Source organism: Balaenoptera acutorostrata, chromosome 13, assembly GCF_949987535.1.
Source record: "Balaenoptera acutorostrata chromosome 13, mBalAcu1.1, whole genome shotgun sequence".
Lineage (NCBI taxonomy): Eukaryota > Metazoa > Chordata > Mammalia > Artiodactyla > Balaenopteridae > Balaenoptera > Balaenoptera acutorostrata.
Genome location: NC_080076.1, coordinates 81238113 through 81263926, shown reverse-complemented (window position 1 = coordinate 81263926; position 25814 = coordinate 81238113). Strand labels below are relative to the sequence as shown.

Here is a 25814-nt window from a genome sequence, read left to right as displayed (position 1 = left end):
TGTAGATTGCTTTGGGTAGTATAGTCATTTTCACAATGTTGATTCTTCCAATCCAAGAACATGGTACATCTCTCCATCTGTTTGTGTCATCTTTGATTTCCTTCATCAGTGTCTTATGGTTTTCTGAGTACAGGTCTTTTACCTCCTTAGGTGGGTTTATTCCTAGGTATTTTATTCTTTTTGTTGCAATGGTGAATGGGATTGTTTCCTTAATTTCTCTTTCTGATCTTTCGTTGTTAGTATATAGGAATGCAAGAGATTTCTGTGGATTAATTTTGTATCCTGCTACTTTATCAAATTCATTGATTAGCTCTAGTAGTTTTCTGGTGGCATCTTTAGGATTCTCTATGTATAGTATCATGTCATCTGCAAACAGTGACAGTTTTACTTCTTCTTTTCCAATTTGTATTCCTCTTATTTCTTCTTCTTCTCTGATTGCCGTGGCTAGGACTTCCAAAACTATGTTGAATAACAGTGGCCAGAGTGCACATCCTTGTCTTATTCCTCATCTTAGAGGAAATGGTTTCAGTTATTCACCACTGAGAAGGATGTCTGCTGTGGGTTTGTCATATATGGCCTTTATTATGTTGAGGTAGGTTCCCTCTACACCCACTTTCTGTAGAGTTTTTATCATAAATGGGTGTTGAATTTTGTCAAAAGCTTTTTCTGCATCTATTGAGATGTTCATATGGTTTTTCTTCTTCAATTTGTTTATATGGTGTATCACATTGATTTGTGTATATTGAAGAATCCTTGCAACCCTGGGATAAATCCCACTTAATCATGGTGTATGATCCTTTTAATGTGTTGTTGGATTCTGTTTGCTAGGATTTTGTTGAGGATTTTTGCATCTATATTCATCAGTGATATTGGTCTGTAATTATCTCTTTTTGTAGTATCTCTGTCTGGTTTTGGTACCAGGGTGATGGTGGCCTCACAGAATGAGTTTGGGAGTGTTCTTTCCTCTGCAATTTTTTGGAAGAGTTTGAGAAGGATGGGTGTTAGTTCTTCTCTAAATGTTTGATAGAATTCACCTGTGAAGCCAGCTGGTCCTGGACTTTTGTTTGCTGGAAGATTTTTAATCACCATTTCAATTTCATTACTTGTGATTGGTCTGTTCATATTTTCTGTTTCTTCCTGGTTCAGTCTTGGAAGGTTATACCTTTCTAAGAATTTGTCCATTTCTTCCAGGTTGTCCATTTTATTGGCATAGAGTTGCTTGTAGTAGTCTCTGAGGATGCTTTGTATTTCGGCAGTGTCTGTTGTAACTTCTTTTTCATTTCTAATTTTATTGATTTGAGTCCTCTCCCTCTTTTTCTTGATGAGTCTGGCTAATGCTTTATCAATTTTGTTTATCTTCTCAAAGAACCAGCTTTTAGTTTTATTGATCTTTGCTCCTGTTTTCTTTGTTTCTATTTCATTTATTTCTGCTCTGATCTTTATGACTTCTTTCCTCCTACTAACTTTGGGTTTTGTGTGTTCTTCTTTCTCTAGTTCCTTTAGATGTAAGTGGAGATTGTTAGAGATTTTTCTTCTTTCTTGAGGTTGGATTGTATTGCTATAAACTTCCCTCTTAGAACTGCTTTTGCTGCATCCCATAGGTTTTGGATCGTTGTGTTTTTGTTGTCATTTGCCTCTAGGTATTTTTTGATTTCCTCTTTGATTTCTTCAGTGATCTCTTGGTTATTTAGTAACATATTGTTTAGCCTCCATGTGTTTGTGTTTTTTACGTTTTTTTCCCCCGTAATTGATTTTTAATCTCATAGCATTGTAGTTAGAAAAGATGCTTGATATGATTTAAATCTTCCTAAGTTTACCAAGGCTTGATTTGTGACCCAAGATGTGACCTATCCTGGAGAATGTTCCGTGCGCACTTGAGAAGAAAGTGTAATCTGCTGTTTTCGGATGGAATGTCCTATAAATACCAATTAAATCTATCTGGTCTATTGTGTCATTTAAAGCTTGTGTTTCCTTATTAATTTTCTGTTTGGATGAACTGTCCATTGGTGTGAGGTGTTAAAGTCCCCCACTATTATTGTGTTACTGTCAATCTCCTCTTTTATAGCTGTTAGCAGTTGCCTTATGCATTGAGGTGCACCTATGTTGGGTGCATATATATTTATAATTGTTATATCTTCTTCTTGGATTGATCCCTTCATCATTATGTAGTGTTCTTCCTTGTCTCTTGTAACATTCTTTATTTTAAAGTCTATTTTATCTGATATGAGCATTTCTACTCCAGCTTTCTTTTGATTTCCATTTGCATGGAATATCTTTTTCCATCCCCTCACTTTCAGTCTGTATGTGTCCCTAGGTCTGAAGTGGGTCTCTTGTAGACAGCATATATATGGGTCTTGTTTTTGTATCCATTCAGCAAGCCTGTGTCTTTTGGTTGGAGCATTTAATCCATTCACATTTAAGGTAATTATCGATATGTATGTTCCCATGACCATTTTCTTAATTGTTTTGGGTTTGTTTTTGTAGGTCTTTTTCTTCTCTTGTGTTTCCCACTTAGAGAAGTTCCTTTAGCATTTGCTGTACAGCTGGTTCGGTGGTGCTGAATTCTCTTAGCTTTTGCTTGTCTGTAAAGCTTTTGATTTCTCCGTCGAATCTGAATGAGATCCTTGCTGGGTAGAGTAATCTTGGTTGTAGGTTCTTCCCTTTCATCACTTTAAATATGTCATGCCACTCCCTTCTGGCTTGTAGAGTTTCTGCTGAGAAATCAGCTGTTAACCTTATGGGAGTTCCCTTGTATGTTACTTGTCGTTTTTCCCTTGTTGCTTTTAATAATTTTTCTTTGGCTTTAATTTTTGTCAATTTGATTACTATGTGTCTTGGTGTGTTTCTCCTTGGGTTTTGCTTCCTGGACTTGGGTGGCTATTTCCTTTCCCATGTTAGGGAAGTTTTCAACTATAATCTCTTCAAATACTTTCTCGAGTCCTTTCTCTCTCTCTTCTCCTTCTGGAACCCCTATAATGCGAATGTTGGTGTATTTTATTTTGTCCCAGAGGTCTCTTAGGCTGTCTTTTCATTCTTTTCTCTTTATTCTGTTTCACGGCAGTGAATTTCACCATTCTGTCTTCCAGGTCACTTATCCATTCTTCTGCCTCAGTTATTCTGCTACTGATTCCTTCCAGTGTATTTTTCATTTCAATTATTGTATTGTTCATCTCTGTTTGTTCTTTAATTCTTCTAGGTCTTTGTTAAACATTTCTTGCATCTTCTTGATCTTTGCCTCCATTCTTTTCCCAAGGTCCTGGATCATCTTCACTATCATTATTCTCACTTCTTTTTCTGGAAGGTTGCCTATCTCCACTTCATTTAGTTGTTTTTATGGGGTTTTATCTTGTTCCTTCATCTGATACATAGTCATCTGCCTTTTCATTTTGTCTGTCTTTCTGTGAATGCAGTTTTCGTTCCACAGGCTGCAGGATTGTAGTTCTTCTTGCTCCTGCTGTCTGCCCTCTGGTGGATGAGGCCATCTAAGACCTTGTGCAAGCTTCCTGATGGGAGGGAGTGGTGGTGGGTAGAGCTGGGTGTTGCTCTGGTGGGCAGAGCTCTCAGTAAAACTTTAATCTGATTGTTTGCGGATGGGTGGGGCTGAGTTCCCTCCCTGCTGGTTGTTTGGCCTGAGATGACCCAGCACTGGAGCCTACAGGCTCTTTGGTGGGGTTAATGGCAGACTCCAGGAGGGCTCATGCCAAGGAGTACTTCCCAGAACTTCTGCTGCCAGTGTCCTTGTCCCCGTGGTGAGCCACAGCTGCCCCCCACCTCTGCAGGAGACCCTCCAACACCAGCAGGTGCGTCTGGTTCAGTCTCCTATGGGGGTCACTGCTCCTTCCCCCTGGGTCCTGACACACATGCTATTTTGTGTGTGCTCTCCAAGAGTGCAGTCTCTTTTCCCCCCAGTTATGTCGAAGTCCTGCAATCAAATCCTGCTAGCCTTCAAAGTCTGATTCTCTGGGAATTCCTCCTCCCGTTGCTGGACCCCCAGGTTGGGAAGCCTGACGTGGGCCTCAGAACCTTCACTCAAGTGGATGGACTTCTGTGGTATAAGTGTTCTCCAGTTTGTGAGTCACCCACCTAGCAGTTATGGGACTTGATTTTATTGTGATTGCGCCCCGCCTACCTTCTCACTGCAGCTTCTCCTTTGTCTTTGGATGTGGGGTATCTTTTTGGTGAGTTCCAGTGTCTTCCTGTCGATGACTCTTCAGCAGTTAGTTGTGATTCCGGTGCTCTCGCAAGAGGGAGTAAGCGCATGTCCTTCTACTACGCCACCTTGAACCAATCTCTTACCACTGATACATTTTAATATTAAAACATGTACAAAGTGCACATGAATATTCAATCCTCATCTACGTATTTACCTGTATAACTTTTCAGTACTTTGGAATTCAGCAAATTAACCGTGAAGGTCTCCCTACGACCTCATGTCCATCTCAACATGGAGAAAACCACCTCTGTATCACTAAGCTGCTGTTAAAGCCCACGAGGAGGTAAGCCCCGACGTGGATGTCACGTTTGAGACATCCCTGTTTGCAGCACGGTCAGATATCCAGCAAATAGTGTGTGTTCAGTAAGCAGTCGTTCACAATGACAGCAACGTTAGCAACAAAAGTGGACCCTTTGGTAGTCAACATCACTCAACAACCCAGAAAACTGGTCTCCAAGAGCTATTTTCTTAAACTTTTCCAAGCAGAAAGTAAATAAATATGAAAAATGTTAAAGGTTCAAGGTGAAAGTGAAGAGGAAATGAGACACTTATTTACTTTGTGAACTTTCAACTTCAAATTATTCATCCTGCTTGTAAAATACAGTTTTTAGTTCTCCTCTGGAATGGAACCTTGAACAAAAGGAAAGGTGGATTTCATATTCTGGTGTAGGTATGGAGAATGGTGCCAGAATCCACGAGCCTTTGATCCCAAAGGCTCTTCCAGATAGGTATTTCAACTTGTGACGAGTGCAATAACCAATCCAGAGTCTCTTCACGTCCGCGAACAGGGAATGATTATCCTAGGAGACGTTAGCAATTATTTTCCAGCGTGATGTAAGCTGAGGCAGCAGCGCCAAGCCAGTGTCCTTGTCAAACACACCCCAGCCTCCTGGATTACTTCACTCACGTCACCCTGATTAGGATGCGCGCCGTGTGCTGCTAAATACAATCTGCCACCGAATGCCAAGCGCTTCAGAACTAAATTAGGAAATATGTCCAAATACACAGAATGATGCTGAGAGCTGTAAGTGGGTCTCTCTCTTCCTTTATGAGGCATGAGACTCATCGTCAACATAATGCTCTTAAATGAGGCAATTCTATCTCCTAACCCTCCACCTCTGAGAGCAAAATTTAATTCAGGCAGCAAAAGAAATAATAAAGATGATTAGCATCATAAAAACGTTTTCATGGGTGGAAGTATTTTTGACAGATTCAGGAAGTATGAGACTAAAAACAAATTTTAAAGGGCTATTTGGGCACAAAGGGCCACACTAACAGAGTTGACACTGATCTTTGCCCTGCAATATGATGAAGAGATGAGGCCAGAGTAACTGCTATTCCATTTGTTTTCTTTTACAATCATATGCCACTTAGCAATGACTACCTTTAAGATCATTTATGCCACTGAAGTATGAGAACCCAAGAATGCAACGTCAACACTTAAGAGTCCATTTTCATCTAAAAGACCTTCAACAAGCAGCCCTTCTCACCACATACCCCTTGTCCACAAAGACACAGGAATTGATGAAAAATTACCAAACAATTTCCTGCCCAATCATTCCTGCCAGCAATAAGCATGGCCCTTAGGAGATCCCATTAGAGAAGTAACAGGAGAGCAATGGGTTCCTCAACCCATTTCAGAAACTCTCAGCTCCCCAGTAGCCTCCAAGGATAGACCAGCTCAACACGACTCCACAGGTAAAGGAAAAAGCTTAAACCACCTAACTGCTTAAAGAATCAAGGAACGTGGGTGCTGGACAGGAGACCAAAAGTCACATGTCCAACCCTCCTCATTTTACAAAAAAGAGGCAGGTGAGCCTACTGTCTTTAAAGAACCATGGGCTCTCCCTCAAATGGTAGCAAACAAGCTGAGAAGGGGCACATATCAGTGTGTGTTGTAGCTCTGTCCACCCTAATGGTGGTCTGATAAGGCTGTCAGTCCCACTGCACTGATTCTAGGTGAAGCATGGGATTCTAGATGAGGTCACTCATCCTCAAAGCAGAGAGCTACAAAATAAATGAAGGCAGCACCAAACAGAGCTCTGTTTATTCCTTCTGGCCTCATTTTGTTGTGACCCTTCTGTAAAGCCTGTGAGAGGAAAGATGTTAAGGAACTGCTAGGAGAATGGGATGCACTGCCATCCTCCACTTTCCAAGGAACACCTACTATAGAGGGCAACAGCTATCAAAATCATGAAGGCACAGCCCCCTCTGACCCAGCAAGTCTTTACTTTGAGGAACTAATCCCACAAATACGTTCATGTGGACCAAGTGTTGTTCACAATAGCAAAAGACTGGGAGCAAGCTAACATCCATCAATAGGGGGTAGGGTCGCAGAATTACTTAAGGTACAACTACAAGGTGCAATATCACAAAATCGCAAAAAATAAATAAACCTATCAGGAAGTTCTTTATTATGTTATAAGAAATGATGAAATGATCTCCAAGAGATTCTGTTGCACAAAAAAGCAAGATGCAGGACAAAAATAGAGTATTTTACTATTTCTATTTTTTAGAAAGAGGGGATTGAGGGCATGTATGGACAATTTGCTTACATATGCATAAAACATCTCTGGAAGGATGTGCAAGACACTGGCAACACTGATTTAGCTGCTCCGGGAAGAGAAACTGGGTGGTGGGTTGAAAAGAGTGGGAAAGAGTCATCCCACTGCACACCCTCCCTTTCACGTCTTTTGATTTCTGAAGCAGGTGAATGCATTACCTAGTCAAAAAATACTTTCTTTTTTTTTTTTTAAGATGTTTAAAGATCTGCTCTTTTAAGAAAGAGTGCAAACAGATAATAGCCTTTTTTTTCCTACAACTTTACTTGGCCAAAGAACATGCTGGCAAACCCAAGCGTGGCCCCTAATGTACCCGAGCACTAACACTTTCTCTGAGCCTTCCTACCAGAGCTGGAAATGACTGAACCAGCTGTATTCACAAGCTTTTTCTTAAATTTCTGCTAAGTTACTTGGTTTCATTTCCTTAGAAAACTATGTATGTTTACTAACAGAGCTAAGTTACTTGACAAATACCCATCTGCTGAAATCTGTGCACAATGTTGTTTTAATGCTCCGATGCCAGGACACGACTGGTGCTCTGTAACTCTCTGTGATAAATACATGACAGGTTGACTAGTAGATATGCGAATGGATGAGTCTGAACCATTATTACTGATGCTCAGACAGCTGTGGTGCCTATAAAATGCTAATGTGATCATCGTATGGTGTAAAGACATTCTCCAAGTAAACAAAAGTAACACTGCTGAAATACTCCTACAGGTCAGGGAAATTTCAGTTCCTGACTAAAATTCTATTACCAACATTTGAACTTCATGTCTGTTTTTTTTTTTTTTTTAATATTTATTTGGTTGCACCAGGTCTTAGTTGCAGCAGGCGGACTCCTTAGTTGCGGCTCGAGGGTTCCTTAGTTGTGGCTTGCGGCATGTATGTGGGATCTAGTTCCCTGACCAGGGCTCGAACCTGTGTCCCCTGCATTGGCAGGCGGACTCTTAACCACTGCGCCACCAGGGAAGTCCCCATGTCTGCTTTTATCACGGTTAATCAACAGTGGACTCTAGCTAACCCCCAGTTCTGTATCAGGTACAAAAGAAGATAAACCAGACTCTCTGTTCTCATAAAGCCTTCATCTAAATCCTAAACATACAGGCCCAGAGGCACAGACACAAACCCTCACGTGGACACAGCTCCAGGCAAACTCTACTGCTCTCAGTCTCATACCAACCTAGTAAAACGTGCTGCCAGGCCAGACGGAGACTGACAGGACCAAAGCGTGGAGCTCACAAGCAAGGTGACACAGGGCCTGCACATGAGACTTAAGAATTATGACAGTACATTATGGGATGGCAGGATGCTACTAAAATCTCACAGAGCCACCCATTACATGGCTTAATTCACACAGAAATGCTGGTTTTTCTGAGGAAGCAGCAAATCCATTAAACGTAATCAGATAGAAAGTCCTACCTCTGCAAAAATAAGGAAAGTTTCACAGTTAAAGCTTGGCTTCCCTCACGTTCAAGTGGGTGGCGTTCATGTTGGAAAAGCATCTCAATGCAGAGTTATCACCAGCACTACTAACAACAACCCACCCACCCACACAAGTGTTTGAAGGTTTGGTGGGGTACTCACAAAATATTTGGATGACTAAATGCTACTGTCAGATTTCAAAGAGGCACTTAAACACATTTTTGTGTTTACTTTTACTTCCACTCTTAATTTTAAAACACCAATGAAAACTACCCGTTAACAAGTTATTAGAGGGACTATAAACTTTTAAAAATGAATTTTCATCAAATTAACATAAGAATCAGCTAATTATTATAATTAATGCTTTTTAATTGGGTTGGAAATATTGAGAGGCATCCAAAAAAGTGCCTACTTACATCAACACCTAAAGGATGCTCCCAGTCTAATTTTGTGCTGAGCTATCCCTTTAACTGGTTTCTCAAATATATCCACTGCAATTGTATCACTACAGAAACAGATCCACTCAGGTAAGTCGAAGAGAAATAGGACCTGTTAGATGAAAAGTTTATTAAAAATATGAAAAATTTAAACCAGGCTAGGATTAAATAAACTATCACCTCACTACACTGAGAACTCGAGAAATAAGTGAGATAACTGAAACTTGAAAGCATGATGGATGAAAAATTAGAAAGCAAACAGTCTCTCTCCTCTCATCAAATGAGCTCACCAGGGATCAGAAAAGAAAGTGTTTTCAAAGGCTAAGAAAGGAAACTGCCTTAGGAAACCAATTGCTGTCCCTTTCCCCCCACTTCCTGGGAAGACAAAACACAGGAATTATATCATCACAGACTTTCCAGCTAAGATATGCTGAATATACTCCAGCAAAGCAGGCCAACTTGAGCACAAAGGGATCCCTTCTCACAGTGAGACTAAACTAAGCCACATGTATTTTCTACAGCTTTATGTATCTTCCTGGTTGAAGAATATATAATTGGAATCCATGTTGCAAAGCCAGTGAACACCTAGATAGGTGAGATTTGACCTTACAGGTGACTACATAGGAGAAACAAGATGTAAAAATCACAACCAGAGGCTAGACTCAAACTATGAGTGTTAGAAAGAACAGGAAGCACACAGTGATCGCTAACTCTACAATGCCAGGTACTATGCTTAAAGCTTTACACGTATGTTTTCATTTAATCCTACAATTCTATGAAGTAGGTACCATTATGAACTCCCTTTTACAAATGAGGGAACTGAGGCATAATGAGGGTTAAGCAACCTGTTTAAGGTCACACAGGGTAGCAGGTGGTAGGGCTGGAGCTGGAACACAGACGGTGTGCATCCAGAGACTGGCTCTTTTCCAGGTCACAACACTGCTACGTGAAAAGGGCCTCCTTCCTTAGGAGAAGGACGTCGTCAGAGGAGCTGCTGGCTCAGAGAAGTTCCTTCCCGGGATTACACCCACTGCCAGCAAGGTCAAGACCCAGCAAATTGGAGGAAAAGCAAAACAAAACAAACCTTTATCCCTCTCCCCCGATTCCACGGGAAGAGAAAGAGTTCTGTAAGTCAGCTTTAAGACTAAGTACTTGGCCTGCAGTCAGGATGGTAAAATACTAAGTAGTGATAAAATTGAGTCATCATGCAAAGAATTTCGATTAAAAACTTGTCTCCCTGTTTCTGGCTCAAAGAGTATCAGAGGCACTTTTACAAACTGTGGATAAGAATGAATGTAAATTTTGATGCAACCTTTTTAGACGGCAACTTGGCAATGTCCATCAACCCTCTGACCAAGCAACATAATTGCTAGCAATTTATCCTAGAGATTTACAAGTTGCAACATGCACTGCAGCACTGTCTGTAACAGCCCAAACAGAGAAAGCAACCTAAATGCCCACTAGTGAGGAGACTGGTTAAGCAGACTACGGGTTGTAAGCATCGCTGGAATTCTAGGGAGAGGGAGCTCACATGGAATGCTCTCCAGGGTACATTACTGAATAAAAACGTTGGGCACAGAGCAGTATGTACACTATGATCTCATTTCAACAAAGGTATGTTTTTTAGTGTATAAATGTACCTATATATGCATTAAAATTTTCTAGATGGATACCTAAAAACTGTTAATAGTTTCTTCTGTGGAATAGGGCTGGGGGAAGGGAAGAGAAAGAAAACAATTAGTTATCGTATTATATCATTTAGAAATACCTGAATTATTTTTAACCAGGCTGATATATATTGCCTGAACACATCTTTTAAAAATATATTAGAGATCTTTAATTTTTAAATTGCCTTTTAAAAAATAAAATCCATGTTCTTTTTTGTTAATTGCACATCTTGCTATTTTTGTACCTTGTTTCCTTCGTACACCCATCCCAGACTCTTCACACCAAAAGCAGCCTGGTTGGCGGAGACATCCAGACATGTGACAGGCTGCCCGTAGACATAATGGAGGGTTCTGGCAGAGTCTTCGGCTTTTAGCAGGTATACCAGATCTCCAGCAGTGGCTACTGCCACAGGATACCTTCCAGTATCTGGAACTATTTCAAGGTAGTCAACCTGTTAAAGAATAAGAGTCATTTTAGTCCTTCAGGTCTCGCCTACAATTCATCCTGACTTGCTCAAAAATACACAATTCCTCCTACACAGCAATGAGAAGACCAGCAACCCAAGAGAAAAAGACGGGCCAAGGGCCAGTTCACAGGAAGTGAAACACAGTTGCTACACAAATGAAAAGATGCTCATCGTAAAAGAAACACAACACACTCCTAACAAGAGAAAAGGTGAAAATTCACCAAGATAGCATTTTCATCTGTCATATCAGTAAAGATCAATTAGTCTGATAAGACATTGGGCTGGAAGTGGAGGGGGGACAACCACATTTATGGATCCCATTAAGGTTGGTGGGATGTAATCTGGTCCAAAATCTGGGAACACTTAACACAATGTCAGATGTGCATATGCTCTGACACAGCAAGTCACTTCTAGGAATTTATTTACAAATAAACTCACATTTATGCAAAACGACTGTGTACAACGTTATTTGCTGTAGCACTATTTGGTCATAGCTAAAAACTAGAAAACCCTAATCATGCCTTACTAAGGGACTAATTAAATAACTTACAGTACATCCATGTATTGGAATACCATGTGGTCACAGAAAAAAGCAGGAAGACATCCTTTATAAACTCAAACAAACGGAGTCACCTCTAAGATAAATTTGGGGGAAAAAAGCAAGGTAACAGGATTCACAGCGTGCTACTGCGTGTAAAGGTGGGGCAGAGGAAGCCTGTGACACGCTTGTCTTGTATGTGCACAAACCTAACTAACAACGGCTGCCTTCAGGGAGGGAAATGAGTTGTGGGACAGAGTGGAAGGGAGATTCTCACTGTAAACCTTATTGTGTCTTTTAAATTCTGAACCACGAGGCTAGAATAACTATTCAAAAATAAAAGTTAGTTTTTCTTTTTTTCACAAGAAACTGAATAAATAAAATTCACTCAGTTCCAAATTAGCCAAAATCACATTTTAACATTTGTGCAAATAGCAAAAATGTGTTGCTAAAAGGTTAAAAGCACCCGAGTTACCTACTTTCTCCTGCTTTCAATGCCATCCTAGGGTAGGAAGGCCACTGCAAGCATTTTTATGCCACAGTCCTCCGGCTGCATTACTGCTACTACTTTCTCTAATCTGCATGGGTATGAGGAGCTGCCTTTAAGAATAATTTGCTTTCCTACGTTCGTAAGTGGCATGCTTCCCCCGAGTGCAGTTTACATCGGGTTTTCACCTCCCTGAGTAAATTCTGAGAGTACAAAAGCAGAAGGCAAGCCACCTATGTAACTATGAAAATCCATGGTTCCTGACAAGAAGCCAAACGAGTTCAAAGGCCTGAATCCTGAGAACTGTCCAGAAGCGCTTGAGACAGTAAACATCTGGGTGGCTCTGCTAACCCTAAGGACCCACAGTGTGAGTGGTGGTCCCACATCCCCAGCCGAGGGCCCATCGCGAAGGACGGCTGTTCTAGGCCAGTATTACAAACCTGGGAACACTGCCACTGTGATTCAGGGAGCCTGTCTGAGGAAGACAAAGATGGCCCAGCTACCCAGGCCAGGAGCTGCCTTTTCCAGAGAGAGTACATTCTGTGGCCAGCCCTCACCCAGGGTGAGAAATAATACATAAAGAGCGCTATAACACAGGCCTCCAGCAATGGCTGCTTCATTCCTCTCTCCCCCATCCTAAAAATCACTTCTTGCTTTCCTAAAATCAACATCCTCAGTCTAGCTATGTAATTCACCTTCATGCTGGATGTGTGATAGACCAAGAGGCTCAGACTGACTGCGCTTGTGCCATTTTCTGGGAACTGTAAACTACTTCAGAAAGCTTCCGGTCGGTGCCAGGATGCCACCTTATTGCCAAGGCCGGATTTGCACTTTCTGAAGGGACTCACGTCTCAAGTAATTGTCTGAGTTCATAAAGCTATTGTTGATCTACAGTGTTCTTTAGGCAGAAACCAAATAACAAGCACTATGTAGTTTTGAGAACAGACAGGAATATGGTACTTTCACATTTTTCTAATAAAACTCCAAGAGAAGAAGACAGCATCAGGCAGTTTTGAGAACACTACACTAGAACCGCAGAGGCTGAGCATTAAAGGGACAAGCAGCTTACAGAGGTGAAGCGGTGATGCCATGGCTTTTTAGTTATTCATGTCTAACAAGATTTTCACCAGGGGAAAAGGGAGAGGAACAGGATTTGTTCCAGGTCAGGCCATCAATTCATTATTCAGCGTTGGCTTTTCTGTTCACTCCCCCACCAGTGCCAAAATCAAGTTTGCTTTAAATTAAATCCAAATTCAGCACAGACAGATTTCAGCTCTTCCTTCTTACCACCAAATCATCTCCCACCATGCAAATGCTGAGGCTCATGTACAAGTGAACTCAGAAACAGGCTCTATTTAATGAACTAGTAAGGTTAACTGAGCTTCACACATGACGTCATGGAACACGGCTACCCGATTAACACTGACTTGAATCTATACTCACTCAAGAGTTACCCTTAATGCCAAGTGAGAAAATCTTCGGATGGAGAAAGTGTAGGATGGAAACTTTCTTTCCCACATAGCCTGCGATGGTACCACTGAGCTCATCTTCACTTACGTTATCAGGCCAGATCCTGATCTCAGATTTCCAGGGGTGAACGTCCTGTTAATGTGAAGGAGGCTGAGGACCACAGTGATGAGAAACTGCAGCCCCGATGTCAGCCTTGAGGTCAGAATCACAACTTCTTATCAGGGGCAAGTCAATTCACTGCTCCAAGACTTTATTGGCTTCTTGGTAAATGAGGAAAATAAAACTACTTATTTTGCAAGGCTGTTGTGAGATTTATGGACATAAGGCCCACAGAAAGCCCTGAGTGAATGGGCACTGCCAACATCATTACTATCTGTTTATATCAGACCCAGAGATTCTAAGAATGAAAAATAAAATGACCAGACTAAAAGCTCACCAGTTTCTGAACTTCAAATTCTGCAGCTATTTGCCAATATCCCTCCTCATTGGGGCATAACATTACGACATCAAAAGCAGAAGCTGTGGCAACAGTTGCATCTTCCTGGCTGAGGGCTAGTGCTTGTATTCTTGCATCATGCTCAAAACGATGAATAGGATACCTTCCAGTCCTTAGATCCCAAATATTAAGAAATCCTATGTAGAAAAAAAAATTCAGGTAACAATTTTAAATTCATTTAGTATGCACAATTATAAAGTAATCATGCAACATAAAGAAAATTTAAAAGATAAATAATAAATTGGTAAAATTCTGCATCACATATAACAAAGAGCCTATTTCCTTAATATATAAAGAGCTTCTAAGATTCAATAAGAAAAAAGCAACTGAAAAGTGAGCAAAGGACATGAGCATGCTATGGTGTTCACAGAAAAAGAAATGCAGTTGACATATAAACATTTAAAAAATACAAAAATTCACTCACAATTAGAAAAATACAAATAAAAACTAAAATAGGATACTATTTTTCACCAAATTGACAAAGACAAAAAATTTCATAAAACATTTTGTTTTTGAGGATATGGGGAAACAGGCTTTCTCTTAAATTGTTCAAAGGAGTATGAACTATTTCACCTAACTCTGGAGGCAATTTGATAATATCTACCAAATCACAAATGTATATAGGATAGTTACTACGTTTTTAACTATGTCAAAAGATTGGAAGCTATCTAAATGTCCACCAATAGAGAAATACTTAAATAATGGTATCTCCATAGTTTGGAATTTAAATAAAATGAGCAATTAAAAGAGTCAGCCTTATACATGAGCTATATAAAATGATCAATAAAATATACTGTTAAATGAAAAAAGGAAGGACAGAATAGTGGTATAGTATGCTATGTTACTTTTGCATTTTAAAAAAATGTACACACACACATACACACAAATGTATACACAGACTATCCTGGAAGGATACTTAAGAAACTTAACAATGAAAAAGAAATTGTTAAGAATTGTTAAGGCCTCTAAGGAAAGAAACCAGGGAAAAGGGACAAGAGTAGGGGAGAAATTTACTGTAACATCCCCTTGTATATTCTGAAAAATTTCCCCAAAATTATCCTTGCCAAAAAGATAAATTTTTAAAAAATGCTTTTATGAGAGAGATCTAAGAAGAATGGGAGGACATAATTGCTGAGTAGTTTTAACATATGGAGTTCTTAATTCATTCTCTTATTTGTCCACCTATGCAACAAATAATTTTTTCTAGTTTTGTTAAAATATAATTGACACAGAACATTATATAAGCTTAAGGTGTACAACAGAATGATTCGATATATGTATATACTGTGAAATGATTACCACAATAAGTTTAGTTAACATCACCTCACATAGTTACAAATGTCCTTTTCCTTATGAGAACTTTTAAGATCTATTCTCTCAGCAAATTTCAAATAAACAATACAGTATTATTAACTATAGTCGTCATGCTGTACATTACATCCCCAGAACTTATTTATTTTATAACTGGAAGTTTGTACCTTTTGACCACCTTCAACCAATTCCTCTACCCCTGGCAACCACAAATCTGATCTCTGTTTCTATGAGGTTTTTCTTTTTTTTAAGATTCCACATATAAGTGAGATCATACAGCATTTGTTTTTTTCTCTTATCTCACTTAGCATAATGCCCTCAAGATCCATCTATGTTGTGGCAAATAGCAGGATTTCCTCCTTTGTTGTGGCTGAGTAGTGTTCCACTGTATACATACACCACATCTTCTTTATCCACTCATCTGTCAACGGACACTTAGGCTGTTTCCATGTCTTGGCTATTGTGAGTGAACACGAGGGTGCAGGTATCTCTTCAACATAGTGATTTCATTTCTTTCAGATATATACCCAGAAGTCAAATTGCTGGATCACATGGTAGCTCTACTGTTAATTTTTTGAGGAAACTCCATACTGTTTTCCATAGTGGCTGCACCAATTTACATGCCCACTAACACTGCATGAGGGTTCCATTTTCTTCACACCCTCACCATTTGCTATCTCTTGTCTTTGATGATAGCCATTCTAAGAGGTGAAGTAACATGCAAGAAATTATTATTGAGCACTTTTTATATGCCAGGCACTGACCTAGACACTAGCAACATCTGAAGACAGCCATTAACCTATATTCTAAGAGGTTCTTATAAGTATTTTACATCCCTCCTCACCACCACCTTCTTTCAGCCACAGTTAGCAGAGGTGTTTTATTTTGCATAGTCTAAAACACGAGCTTGACTATCCCAGACTTGTTAAAAACCACGATTTAGGGAATTCCCTGGCAGTCCAGTAGTTAGGACTCCACGCTTCCATTGCCAGGGGCCCGGGTTCAATCCCTGGTCAGGGAACTAAGATCCTGCAAGATGCATGGATGGAGCAGCCAAAAACAAACAAACAAACAAAAAACCACCACGGGGGAGGGCTGAGATGTGACAGGGTGAGAGAGTGTCATGGACATATATACACTACCAAATGTAAAACAGATAGCTAGTGGGAAGCAGCCGCATAGCACAGGGAGATCAGCTCTGCTTTGTGACCACCTAGAGGGGTGGGATGGGGAGGGTGGGAGGGAGGGAGATGCAAGAGGGAAGAGATATGGGAACATATGTATATGTATAACTGATTCACTTTGTTTTAAAGCAGAAACTAACACACCATTGTAAAGCAATTCTACTTCAATAAAGATGTTTAAAAAAAAAAAAAAAAAAACCACCACGATTTACCCATATACTATACACCCTTCTCCCCAGCCCCTTGAACGCCGCTCCCCAGATGAACTCCTCTCACACACACTGGCTGTGTCTCCACCCTTCTCAAACTGTCTACAGCAATGACATCCAAGTGCAGCCCCCGGACAAGCAGCATCAGCCACACCTGGGGGCTTCTTACAAACGCAGCTTCTCGGGCAGCAAACTCTGGGATGCATGCCCAAGTTTGAGAACCAGTTGTCTGCAGGAACTTACACTTTTCTATCAGAAATATAAACTTTTCTGTATTTGGAGGGCCACTTATTCTTTTCTTGCCAAATAATTTTTTACCACTCCCATCCACTAAGCTACCTTTTTACCCACAAAGATTTATTCAAGAAAATAATGACTTTCTGCATCATGCAGGATAATGTCCTGTTCCAATTCCAACTGATTTTATTTTCAAAAATCACTGAAAATAATTGTGTGCAGATAACACAGTCTGTGGTTGTTTGAGTTCAAATCCAGCTCCGCTGCTTGCTAGCTGAAGGCCTTGGGCAAGTTACTTAAAGCTGAGAGCCTGTTTTTTCATCTGTAAAACTGAAGGTAACATTACCCATTACACAGGACTGTTGGGCAGATTAAAGGAGATAAACCACACAAAATATTGGAGACAGACCAAGCATTTCTACATTTTTATGTATTCTATAGTGCCTGCCATGTTATAGAGCATATTTAATCTATTAATAACACTAATTTCCTCTCTATTGCCCATCCATAAATCCAGTCCTATTTCCTATAACTTTCTAAAATAAAGCTTTCACTTCTCATCTTTTTGCAATCCCTCTTCCCATTTTTCTTGTCTTGTACTTTGTCCTTAACAGTAAATGCTTTGAACTTAGGATCTTACTATAAGGTATCATTCATCACTAAATAAATACAGCGAGTCAGAAGAAAACAATACTTGTGGGTTGCTTTGCAAGCCTTTCAAACTGTCAGTAGACTAAGTAGGTGATTACAAACAAAAGCAGAGCTTTCTTCAAGTTAAATGTTGCTTCAGATGTAAAACACAGTGCACTCTTCTAAGAATTATGATAAACTTGGGGGATAAGCAGATTGCAAAAGGCTCCACAACACATTCCTCTGGCAAATATTTTAGCTAATTCTTTCCATTTCGACTCAGAAGAAGCAGATACACTGCAAAAAATGCCAATGACTCTACACATTAAATAGGAGACAGGCACATTCCAGGATGTGCCTCTTCCAAATAGGCCTGCACTGCATTTGTTTGCAGACATTACAATAAAACAGTAAAGCAACCACTACTGCATGAAGCCTCTGAGTGTTCAATCACTTGTCTCCTCTCCCTTCAGCGCTAACTTCCATCTTGGGAAGAGCATCATTATCTTCGTTTGACAAAACAGAAGAAACAGAAGCTCTGAGTGGTTCAACAACTGGTCCAAAGCCACTTGGTACGTGAGGCGGCTGGGCTGGAAGTTAGCTAGGAAGTGCAGGATGAGCGGCTGCATTTACAAGTGCATAAAGTAACCATGAGCTCCATGAGTAATCGACATAAACTTAACCTGTGTTCTGCCAAGTGTGGAAGTTATTCAACCACAGCTCACTCGAAGCACACATGGAGTTTATCTATAAACACATTTTTCATTACTAATCAAGCACTAGTTTTGTTGGCATCGTTTCCCCAACAGAATTGTATGCAACAAAATACCCTTTACCACAAGGTTGCAGAGCTATTCTAAGAAGGGTCTTTTTAGAAAGTATCTTCTAGGTGCCATCCATTTAATGGTCACATCCTTCTCTTCTGAATGCCTGTTGTGTCATCATCTTTGTCCGTCTTCTCTACTGCAGCTATTAAGTGTATAACTCGGCCAGATCCCCACTTGTCATCAGTGCCACTATCGTTTGCACAGTCCTCCAAGATCACTTTTAGGTGCATTAACATTTAGGATTGTTGTGTCCTCTTGATGAAGTGACCCTGTATTACATGAAATGTCCCTCTTTGTGTTATGTTCTTTGCTCTGAAATCCACTTTGATATTGATATAGTCACTCCAACTTTCTTTCGGTTAGTGTTAGCATGCTATGTGTTTTTCTGTCCTTTCACTTTGCGTTGTGTCTTTATATCTAAAGTGGGTTTCTTGTAGATGGCATTTAACTGATCTTGCTTTTAACTGGGGTATTTAGACTACTTACCTTTAATGTGATTATTGGTAAGGATGGGTTTAATCTACCATTTTGCTGCTTGTTTTCTATTTGTCCCATTTGTTCTTTGCTCCCTTTCCCCCTCTTTTTCTGCCTTCTTTTGGACTGAGTATTTGGATTAATTATGTGTTTATTTCATTTTAATTCCTTTGTTGGTTTATTAGCCAAAACTCTTTGTGTTTATTTTAGTTGTTGCTTTAGGTTTTTAGCACCCATCTGTAACTACCAGTCTACCTTCAAGCGATATTACACCACTTCACATACAGTGAAGCAGCGTACTTCCATTTCCTCCCTCCCAGCCTCTCTGCTATTGTTGCCACACTTTTTATTTCTACTGTATGTTATAAACCCCACATACATTGTTATTATTTTTGCATAAGCAGGCAATTGCCTTTTAAAGAGAAATAACAAAAAAAGCCATTTATATTTACCCATGTAATTACCACTTCTACTGCTCTTCCGCTTACCACTTTTAACATTATTAAATCCTGCAGCTTTTGCAAGATGTGCAATTTCACTTTGCAACTGTGTTGTTGGATATTTGACCCCAAGACACATGAGCAAGGTGAGCAGGAACAGACATAGCAGCTAACAGGACGGATGCTTGAGTGAAAGCTAATTTTATAAAAGGTCATTTTAATATTTAATATAGTTATATATCATGCTACTTTTACAACCTCAAAACTGCAGGGGCTTGAACAGTGAATACTTGAATTATAAGAATGTTTTATAATATTGTAATGGATTATTATCCATGTTAACCAATATTTAGCCAAAAAGTTATTCAACAATACATTCAACAGGTATTTGAGCCCCTGCCTTTCTAAGCACTGGGGAAACTGCAGTGAATAAGACAAAATAAAACAAAAAAGTCCCTGACCGCATGGAGCTGACATTCTAGTAGCATCACCAAGCATCTTGTTTGCGGGCATACAGGAGGGATATGATCTCTGTTCTCACAAAATTCTCACTGCAGAAAGACATGTTTTAGTCACGAAAATATAACAAAAATATAAAAGATATATACACAAACTGCAATGGGACAATGGCTAAGTTTAACAATGGATAAGTCCTATTGTCAAACTATTTTAAGATTCTCAAAAAGGAGCAGCTAACTTATGCAGACATTTCAAGTTGAACTGGGTTCACATACATTGCACAATATTAGTCAATACCTATCAGAGCCAAATAAATTTCCTTCCCAAACAGGTGATGATTTTAAAAATTTGATGTAAATTCATTTGAAAGGCCAAGTTTTATCGTATTGCAGACACAGCACTAATACGGATTTGGCTCCTAGTACTGGGTGGATTCCTGAAGTGGAATACACTTTTTCTGCTACATTTCCTACAGAGTGACTTCACAGTACCGAAAGTGGCTGAACATCAATAAAGGTTTGCTGAATGTTTGTCTTATGTTTTAGCAATGGAACATTTGGTTGTAAGAAACAAATCCACTGAAACTGGTTTAAATACAAAAGGAAACAGACTGAAAAGGAACAAGGCTATTTCATGGAACCCAAGGGCAGGAAATATAGCTGGACAGTAAAAGGGATCAGAACCAGAAGTAGGAAAACATTCAGCTCAAGGTAGTACATCTCTTGCTGCACCATACATCTTGCCTCTGCTTCTCTCTGTAACTGTGCATCCCTCTCTCTCTACACAAAGCAGCTTTCTCTATTCCCCACTTCACAAGGTCTTCTACTCCAAGCACACAATTGAGACTGAAAGTCTGCAGCCCAAATGGTTCAGCCAAGAACATGAATCAGCTGCCCCCAGGCCTGAGGTCCCCATCCTTGTCTACTCAGCTGATGTCAAAAGACCAACTCAAATTCTATGAATATGTCCACTTCTAGAGGGGCTTCAGAGCAAGGAGACACCCCAAAAGGTGTCTACCACCTTTATCCTGTATGCTAGGCCAAGGAGAAACAAGAGAAAACTTCTCAGCAAATGCAAAGGGAGCTTCTGTGTGGTTCCTCAGTAGTGACTTAGTAAACAGGTCATTGCCATCATTCCCTGAACCAGGCATAAATAACCCTCAGCTGATGCCCACACCGGGAAAGCTGAAAGGAGACCAGATGTCTGTCTTTCTCCATGACAAAACCTCAATGGCTGCATAAAAGATGTTTACCTCTGAGCTAGTGCTGGGATCACAATACTGTTCCATTCATGAGAAAAATGAAAAGGACACAGGCAAAAAAAAAAGGGTCTCTCAAAAAAGGCGGAAGACCACAATGAGTGAGGGCCATCGGCCCAATAAAGTAGACAGGAGTAGGGCTTGGCAGTCCCACTGCTCTCTGGGCTCAGGGCCCTCCACCTTGACAAGCAGCACCAGGGCTGCAGGAACTCTGAGTTCACTCTAGCCTAGGAACAGTCATTAAGGGGGAGATGAGTAACGATGGCCAGTCTTTGGAGGAGACATAAAGTCTGCTCAGCAGCTGTGGATGGGCACCCATGCCAGTTTGCAGCATGCCCCTTCCACCTCCCAAAGGAGGCCAGCCAGAGTGTGGTAATGAAACTGCACATAGTGGAAATGGGATCTAAATGAGTTTAAACTGATTTATGTTAGCTATTGTAAAGATTATTCAATATCAGGAAAGTGCTACCACTGTGAAATAATGTCGACAATCCTTAAGACCTCCACCTAATGGTACTTGCACAGAATATTTATATTCCTCGTCATAGGAACAAGGACCACAATGGATACCATTTTTGTTTTATTAGGGATGCATATTTAAATTAATCTGCTATTTGCCTAAACAATTAGCTGCTTCTGTTTGCATGCACAAAGCCAAAACTGCAATTAGGCTTCCATCAAAAAGATAAGTCCCAACTAAAACTGTCCCAGTGGAATCATAAGAGCTCAGGGCAGAACTTCCCAAAATTGCTTTTTAGCATAATGGTAATTATGTTAATTGCTTGAAAGGTAAATAACTGCTGAACTGGTTTTGGAAAAAGACAATTGGTATTATCCCTCCCCTCTGATCTTTTTCATGCACCATTAAATTTAAAACAGGTTAACAGTTTAGAAAGTCATAGACTGGTCACTTATTGAACTGCAGAGTTTGTCTTGTGGTCTTTCGCACTTTTTTTTTTTTTTTTTTTTTTAATTAATTTATTTTTGGCTGAGTTGGGTCTTCCCTGCTGCGCACAGGCTTTCCCTAGTTGTGGCGAGCGGGGGCTACTCTTTCTTGCGGTGCGCGGGCTTCTCATTGAGGTGGCTTCTTTTGTTGCGGAGCTCGGGCTCTATGTGCACGGGCTTCAGTAGTTGTGGCACACGGGCTTAGTTGCTCTGCAGCATGTGGGATCTTCCCAGACCAGGGCTCGAACCCGTGTCCCCTGCATTGGCAGGCAGATTCTTAACCACTGCCCAACCAGGGAAGTCCCATCGCGCTTTCTTGATCAGAACTTATTTTAGCCATGAGCTCCTGGTTCACTTGAGCTCGCACAATAAACACCTGAGGCTTGGTCTCAGCTTCATAATAATTAAGTAGACAGGATCAACTAACTGCAGTTCAGAGACACTGAGTGAAGCTGACTATTCATAAAGACAGCTGGCAATCTCAGTGTCCACCATGTAAATAAACACTTGCCTATAAGAAATTAACGAGGAGTCAAAGGAAATTCTACCATGAGAAAAAGCATCTTAACAGAAATTTAAAATACACCCATACAGGTCGTAGGTGATCAGTAAGTGTTCCCTGCTCTTCCCTGTATGTCAGAGGAGGAGCCATGCAAGAAAGCCAATCCTGCAGATCTCTGGCCGACAGAAAATAGGCATATTTTTACTACAGTGTAAACCTGGGGCAAACAGGGGCCCAGGGCAGGCCACCTCCCAGGCCTGAGGAGGCTGGCCAAGTGCATCTGTGTGTGTGGGGTGGGGGGGATGCTTCTGACCCAGGACGGGGTGAGGAGGGAGTTGGAGCCCACCCAGTCCAGGGGCCCTGATATTTGCCCTTCAGGCACTGCTCTCAGCCCAAATATTTAGAGGTTCGCCTGCTGAGTTTCTCCTTGGCCCACGGCAGCCATGGGAGTGCTGACTGTGGGGGGCCTGGGGGGTGTGTGTGTGTGTGTGTGATGCAGTAACCAAAAATAGCTTTGATGAAGCTTGGACCAGGCTGGGAAAGTGGGAAGAGCTGGGAGAGGGGAGAGTCAGGAGGCAGCCAAGCGCAAGTCCCAGTAGTAACATTTTTGGTGGGACTGGGGTTCACTGATATAGAAGCTTCTCATAAACCCACAGCTGAATGACTGCTTTCCCTCTTGCATGTCTCATGTCTAAGCGCTTGTAAGGCGCTCCTTGTAACCAGTTGCGTAAAATATCTGCATCACGGGCACGTGTTAAAGAATCTGTGTGTTAAAGAGACGTGTGCTGAAGAAACCAATTGTTAAGAGATTTTCAAGGATGCTTCAAGGGTTATTTCTTTGGGCTTCTTCATGTCTGATTCATGTATTAAATCGGGCATTTAGAAAAAATAAATAAATAAATAAATATACCCATAGCTCTCACTAAACGTGTACCTCTTCACTCATTAAGTCTACACAACATCACTATGAAATGTAAGCCAGAGATGTAAGCGGCGTAAAGTCTGAGAGGACAAAACAAGTTCTGCTTTCATGGGAGAAGAGGCCAGTAGGACATTAAAATCAGCATAAACAAGGGACATAAAAAGAAGGGCTAAATCATGGAGGGTCTTGAAAAAGAAGAAACTAAATGAAATTTCTCTCTCACCTAGATGCTGCATCCACTGTGCATGTCATCCTCAACATCCCAGCTGAACAGAGCTCTAAAGCTGAACTCTGTTGCTTATGGCAGAAAAACAATACATATGAAGTATTCTGGAAGCTGCATTCCAGACTGACAAGGGAATGTGAATGGGCTTGTGGACCAATGAAGTGACTGGTTAGTGCATAAGCAAAGGAACGACCAGACATAAGATCACCAAAGCCGAAACTGAGTCAAGAAGGAGGAAAGATGAATACATTTAGTAGTCTCAAGTTCAAAGCAGAAAGAAAGAACACTCTAAAAAGGAAAATCAAAAACAAAGAGACAGTAAATTGAAAAGGAGGCAACTGATATAGTGTAGGAATACGACAATGTGACTAAATAGAAGCATTTACAGTTAGCAAAGTCAAAGGAAAAACAGATCGATGGGGAAGAATTTGGACCAGCTCTTCTATAAGGGGAAGTGCAGAGAAGGCAGATAGTGCAAGGAAGACATCATTGTGCACACAGCCACTAACTCCAGCCAATTTTCTCCTGCACTATAAGTACTAAGTGATGTAAACAATATAGAGTATATCTGGAAAACTATATCAGACGCTGGGAGTGGTCAACGTCTCTAGAGAAGAGAGGGGGTGACTGGGGGGAACCAGGACCTGGTAGTGGTAGGGAGAGAAAGAACACTTTTTTACTACATGTTTTTTCTACATGTAATACTACATCAAACAATTTGTTATAATTTGTACACATATCTTTATAAATATTAATTTTATCAGTGATGAGAAATCTTTATTATTTTTCCCAATCACAATCCACATAATTTTATAATTAATATTTAACACGGATATACAAAATTAAATTAAAAACTCAAATTCTACTTCCGATTCATTGATGGGTTAAAGTGAATTAAACTCCAAAGGAAAGGGCTTCCCTTGTGGCACAGTGCTTAGGAGTCCGCCTGCCAATGCAGGGGACATAGGTTCAAGCCCTGGTCCTGGAAGATTCCACATGCCACAGAGCAACTAGGCCCGTGCGCCACAACTACTGAGCCTGCTCTCTAGAGCCCGCGAGCCACAACTGCTGAGCCCGCATGCCACAACTACTGAAGCCCGCGTGCCTAGAGCCCGTGTTCCGCAACAGGAGAGGCCACCACAATGAGAAGCCCGCACACCGCTGCAAGGAGTGGCCCCTGCTCGCCGCAACTAAAGGGAGCCCGCGCGCAGCAGGGAAGACCCAATGCAGCCAAAAATGAATAAATAAAATAAATTAAAAAAAAAAAAAAACTCCAAAGGAATCCAATCGGTAACATCACCACCACTTCTCCTGGATCAGGCTGGCACAGGGCCTGGGCCAGGACTGGCATTCAGCAAGTCTTAGCCTCCTTGTTCTTTTTCTTTTTAAAACTACTGTTTACTGCTAACAGGAAAATATGTCTGTCTTCAAAAATAGCTCCACTCATATGTTGAGTGATATAACTGTATAATATTTAGAAACCTGTGTAATTTAAAAGCAATGCTGGTAACTACTGAAGCTGAGGGACAGGGATATGGGGGCTCATCATACTATTCTCTCCACTTCTGCATATTTTGAATTTTCCATAATAAAATGGTTTTAAAAAATAATTTGAAAGGCTATCCCTAACAAAAGTAAAAACATTTTAACTTGTATCTTACAAATGTTTTCAGTAGCTGCCCTGAAAACTAAGTGACTTCTCAATTAGGATGGATTTACAATGAAAGTTCTAATGATAACACTAGAGGATTTTTACATCTATGTTCATGAGGACTATCAATCTGTAGTATACTTGTTATCATATATTAGTTATTATTTTTTCTTCTTTAGTCTTGATAGGTAATGCTGGCCTCACAAGCTGAGTTGAGAAGTGTTCCTCTTAGTCTATTTTATGGAAGTGTGTAGAATTAGTATTATTTCTTCCTTAAGTGTCTGGTAGAATTCACCAGTAAAGCCATTTGGCTTGCAGTCTTCTTTGTGGAAACTTCTAAATTACAAATTCAATTTCTTGGGCTTCCCTGGTGGCGCAGTGGTTGAGAGTCTGCCTGCCAATGCAGGGGACACGGGTTCGGGCCCCGGTCTGGGAAGATCCCACATGCCACGGAGCAACTGGGCCCGTGAGCCACAATTACTGAGCCTGCGCGTCTGGAGCCTGTGCTCCGCAACAAGAGAGGCCGCGACAGAGAGAGGCCCGCGCACCGCGATGAAGAGTGGTCCCCACTCGCCGCAACTGGAGAAAGCCCTCGCACAGAAACGAAGACTCAACACAGTCATAAATAAATAAATAAAAGAACGTGAATTTCTTAAAAAAAAAAAAAAAAAAAAACAAATTCAATTTCTTTAATGGAAATACAGCTATTCATGTTTTACAGTTCTTATTAAGTGAACTTAGGTAGTTGGTTTTTCAAAAAATCAATTTATCCATTTTA

The 25814-nt window shown here is 40.6% G+C and overlaps 1 protein-coding gene across 1 annotated transcript in view; it reads right to left on the bottom strand.

Moving 5' to 3' along the window:
* Positions 1 to 25814, bottom strand: part of FBXW8 (F-box and WD repeat domain containing 8) — a 117668-nt gene that overhangs the window by 35417 nt on the left and 56437 nt on the right. The window contains exons 6-7 of the mRNA XM_007189655.2: positions 13702 to 13898; positions 10549 to 10755 (exon numbers count right to left, since the gene is read on the bottom strand). Of these exons, the coding sequence (XP_007189717.2) occupies positions 10549 to 10755; positions 13702 to 13898 (404 nt within the window). The remainder of the gene's footprint in view (positions 1 to 10548; positions 10756 to 13701; positions 13899 to 25814) is intronic.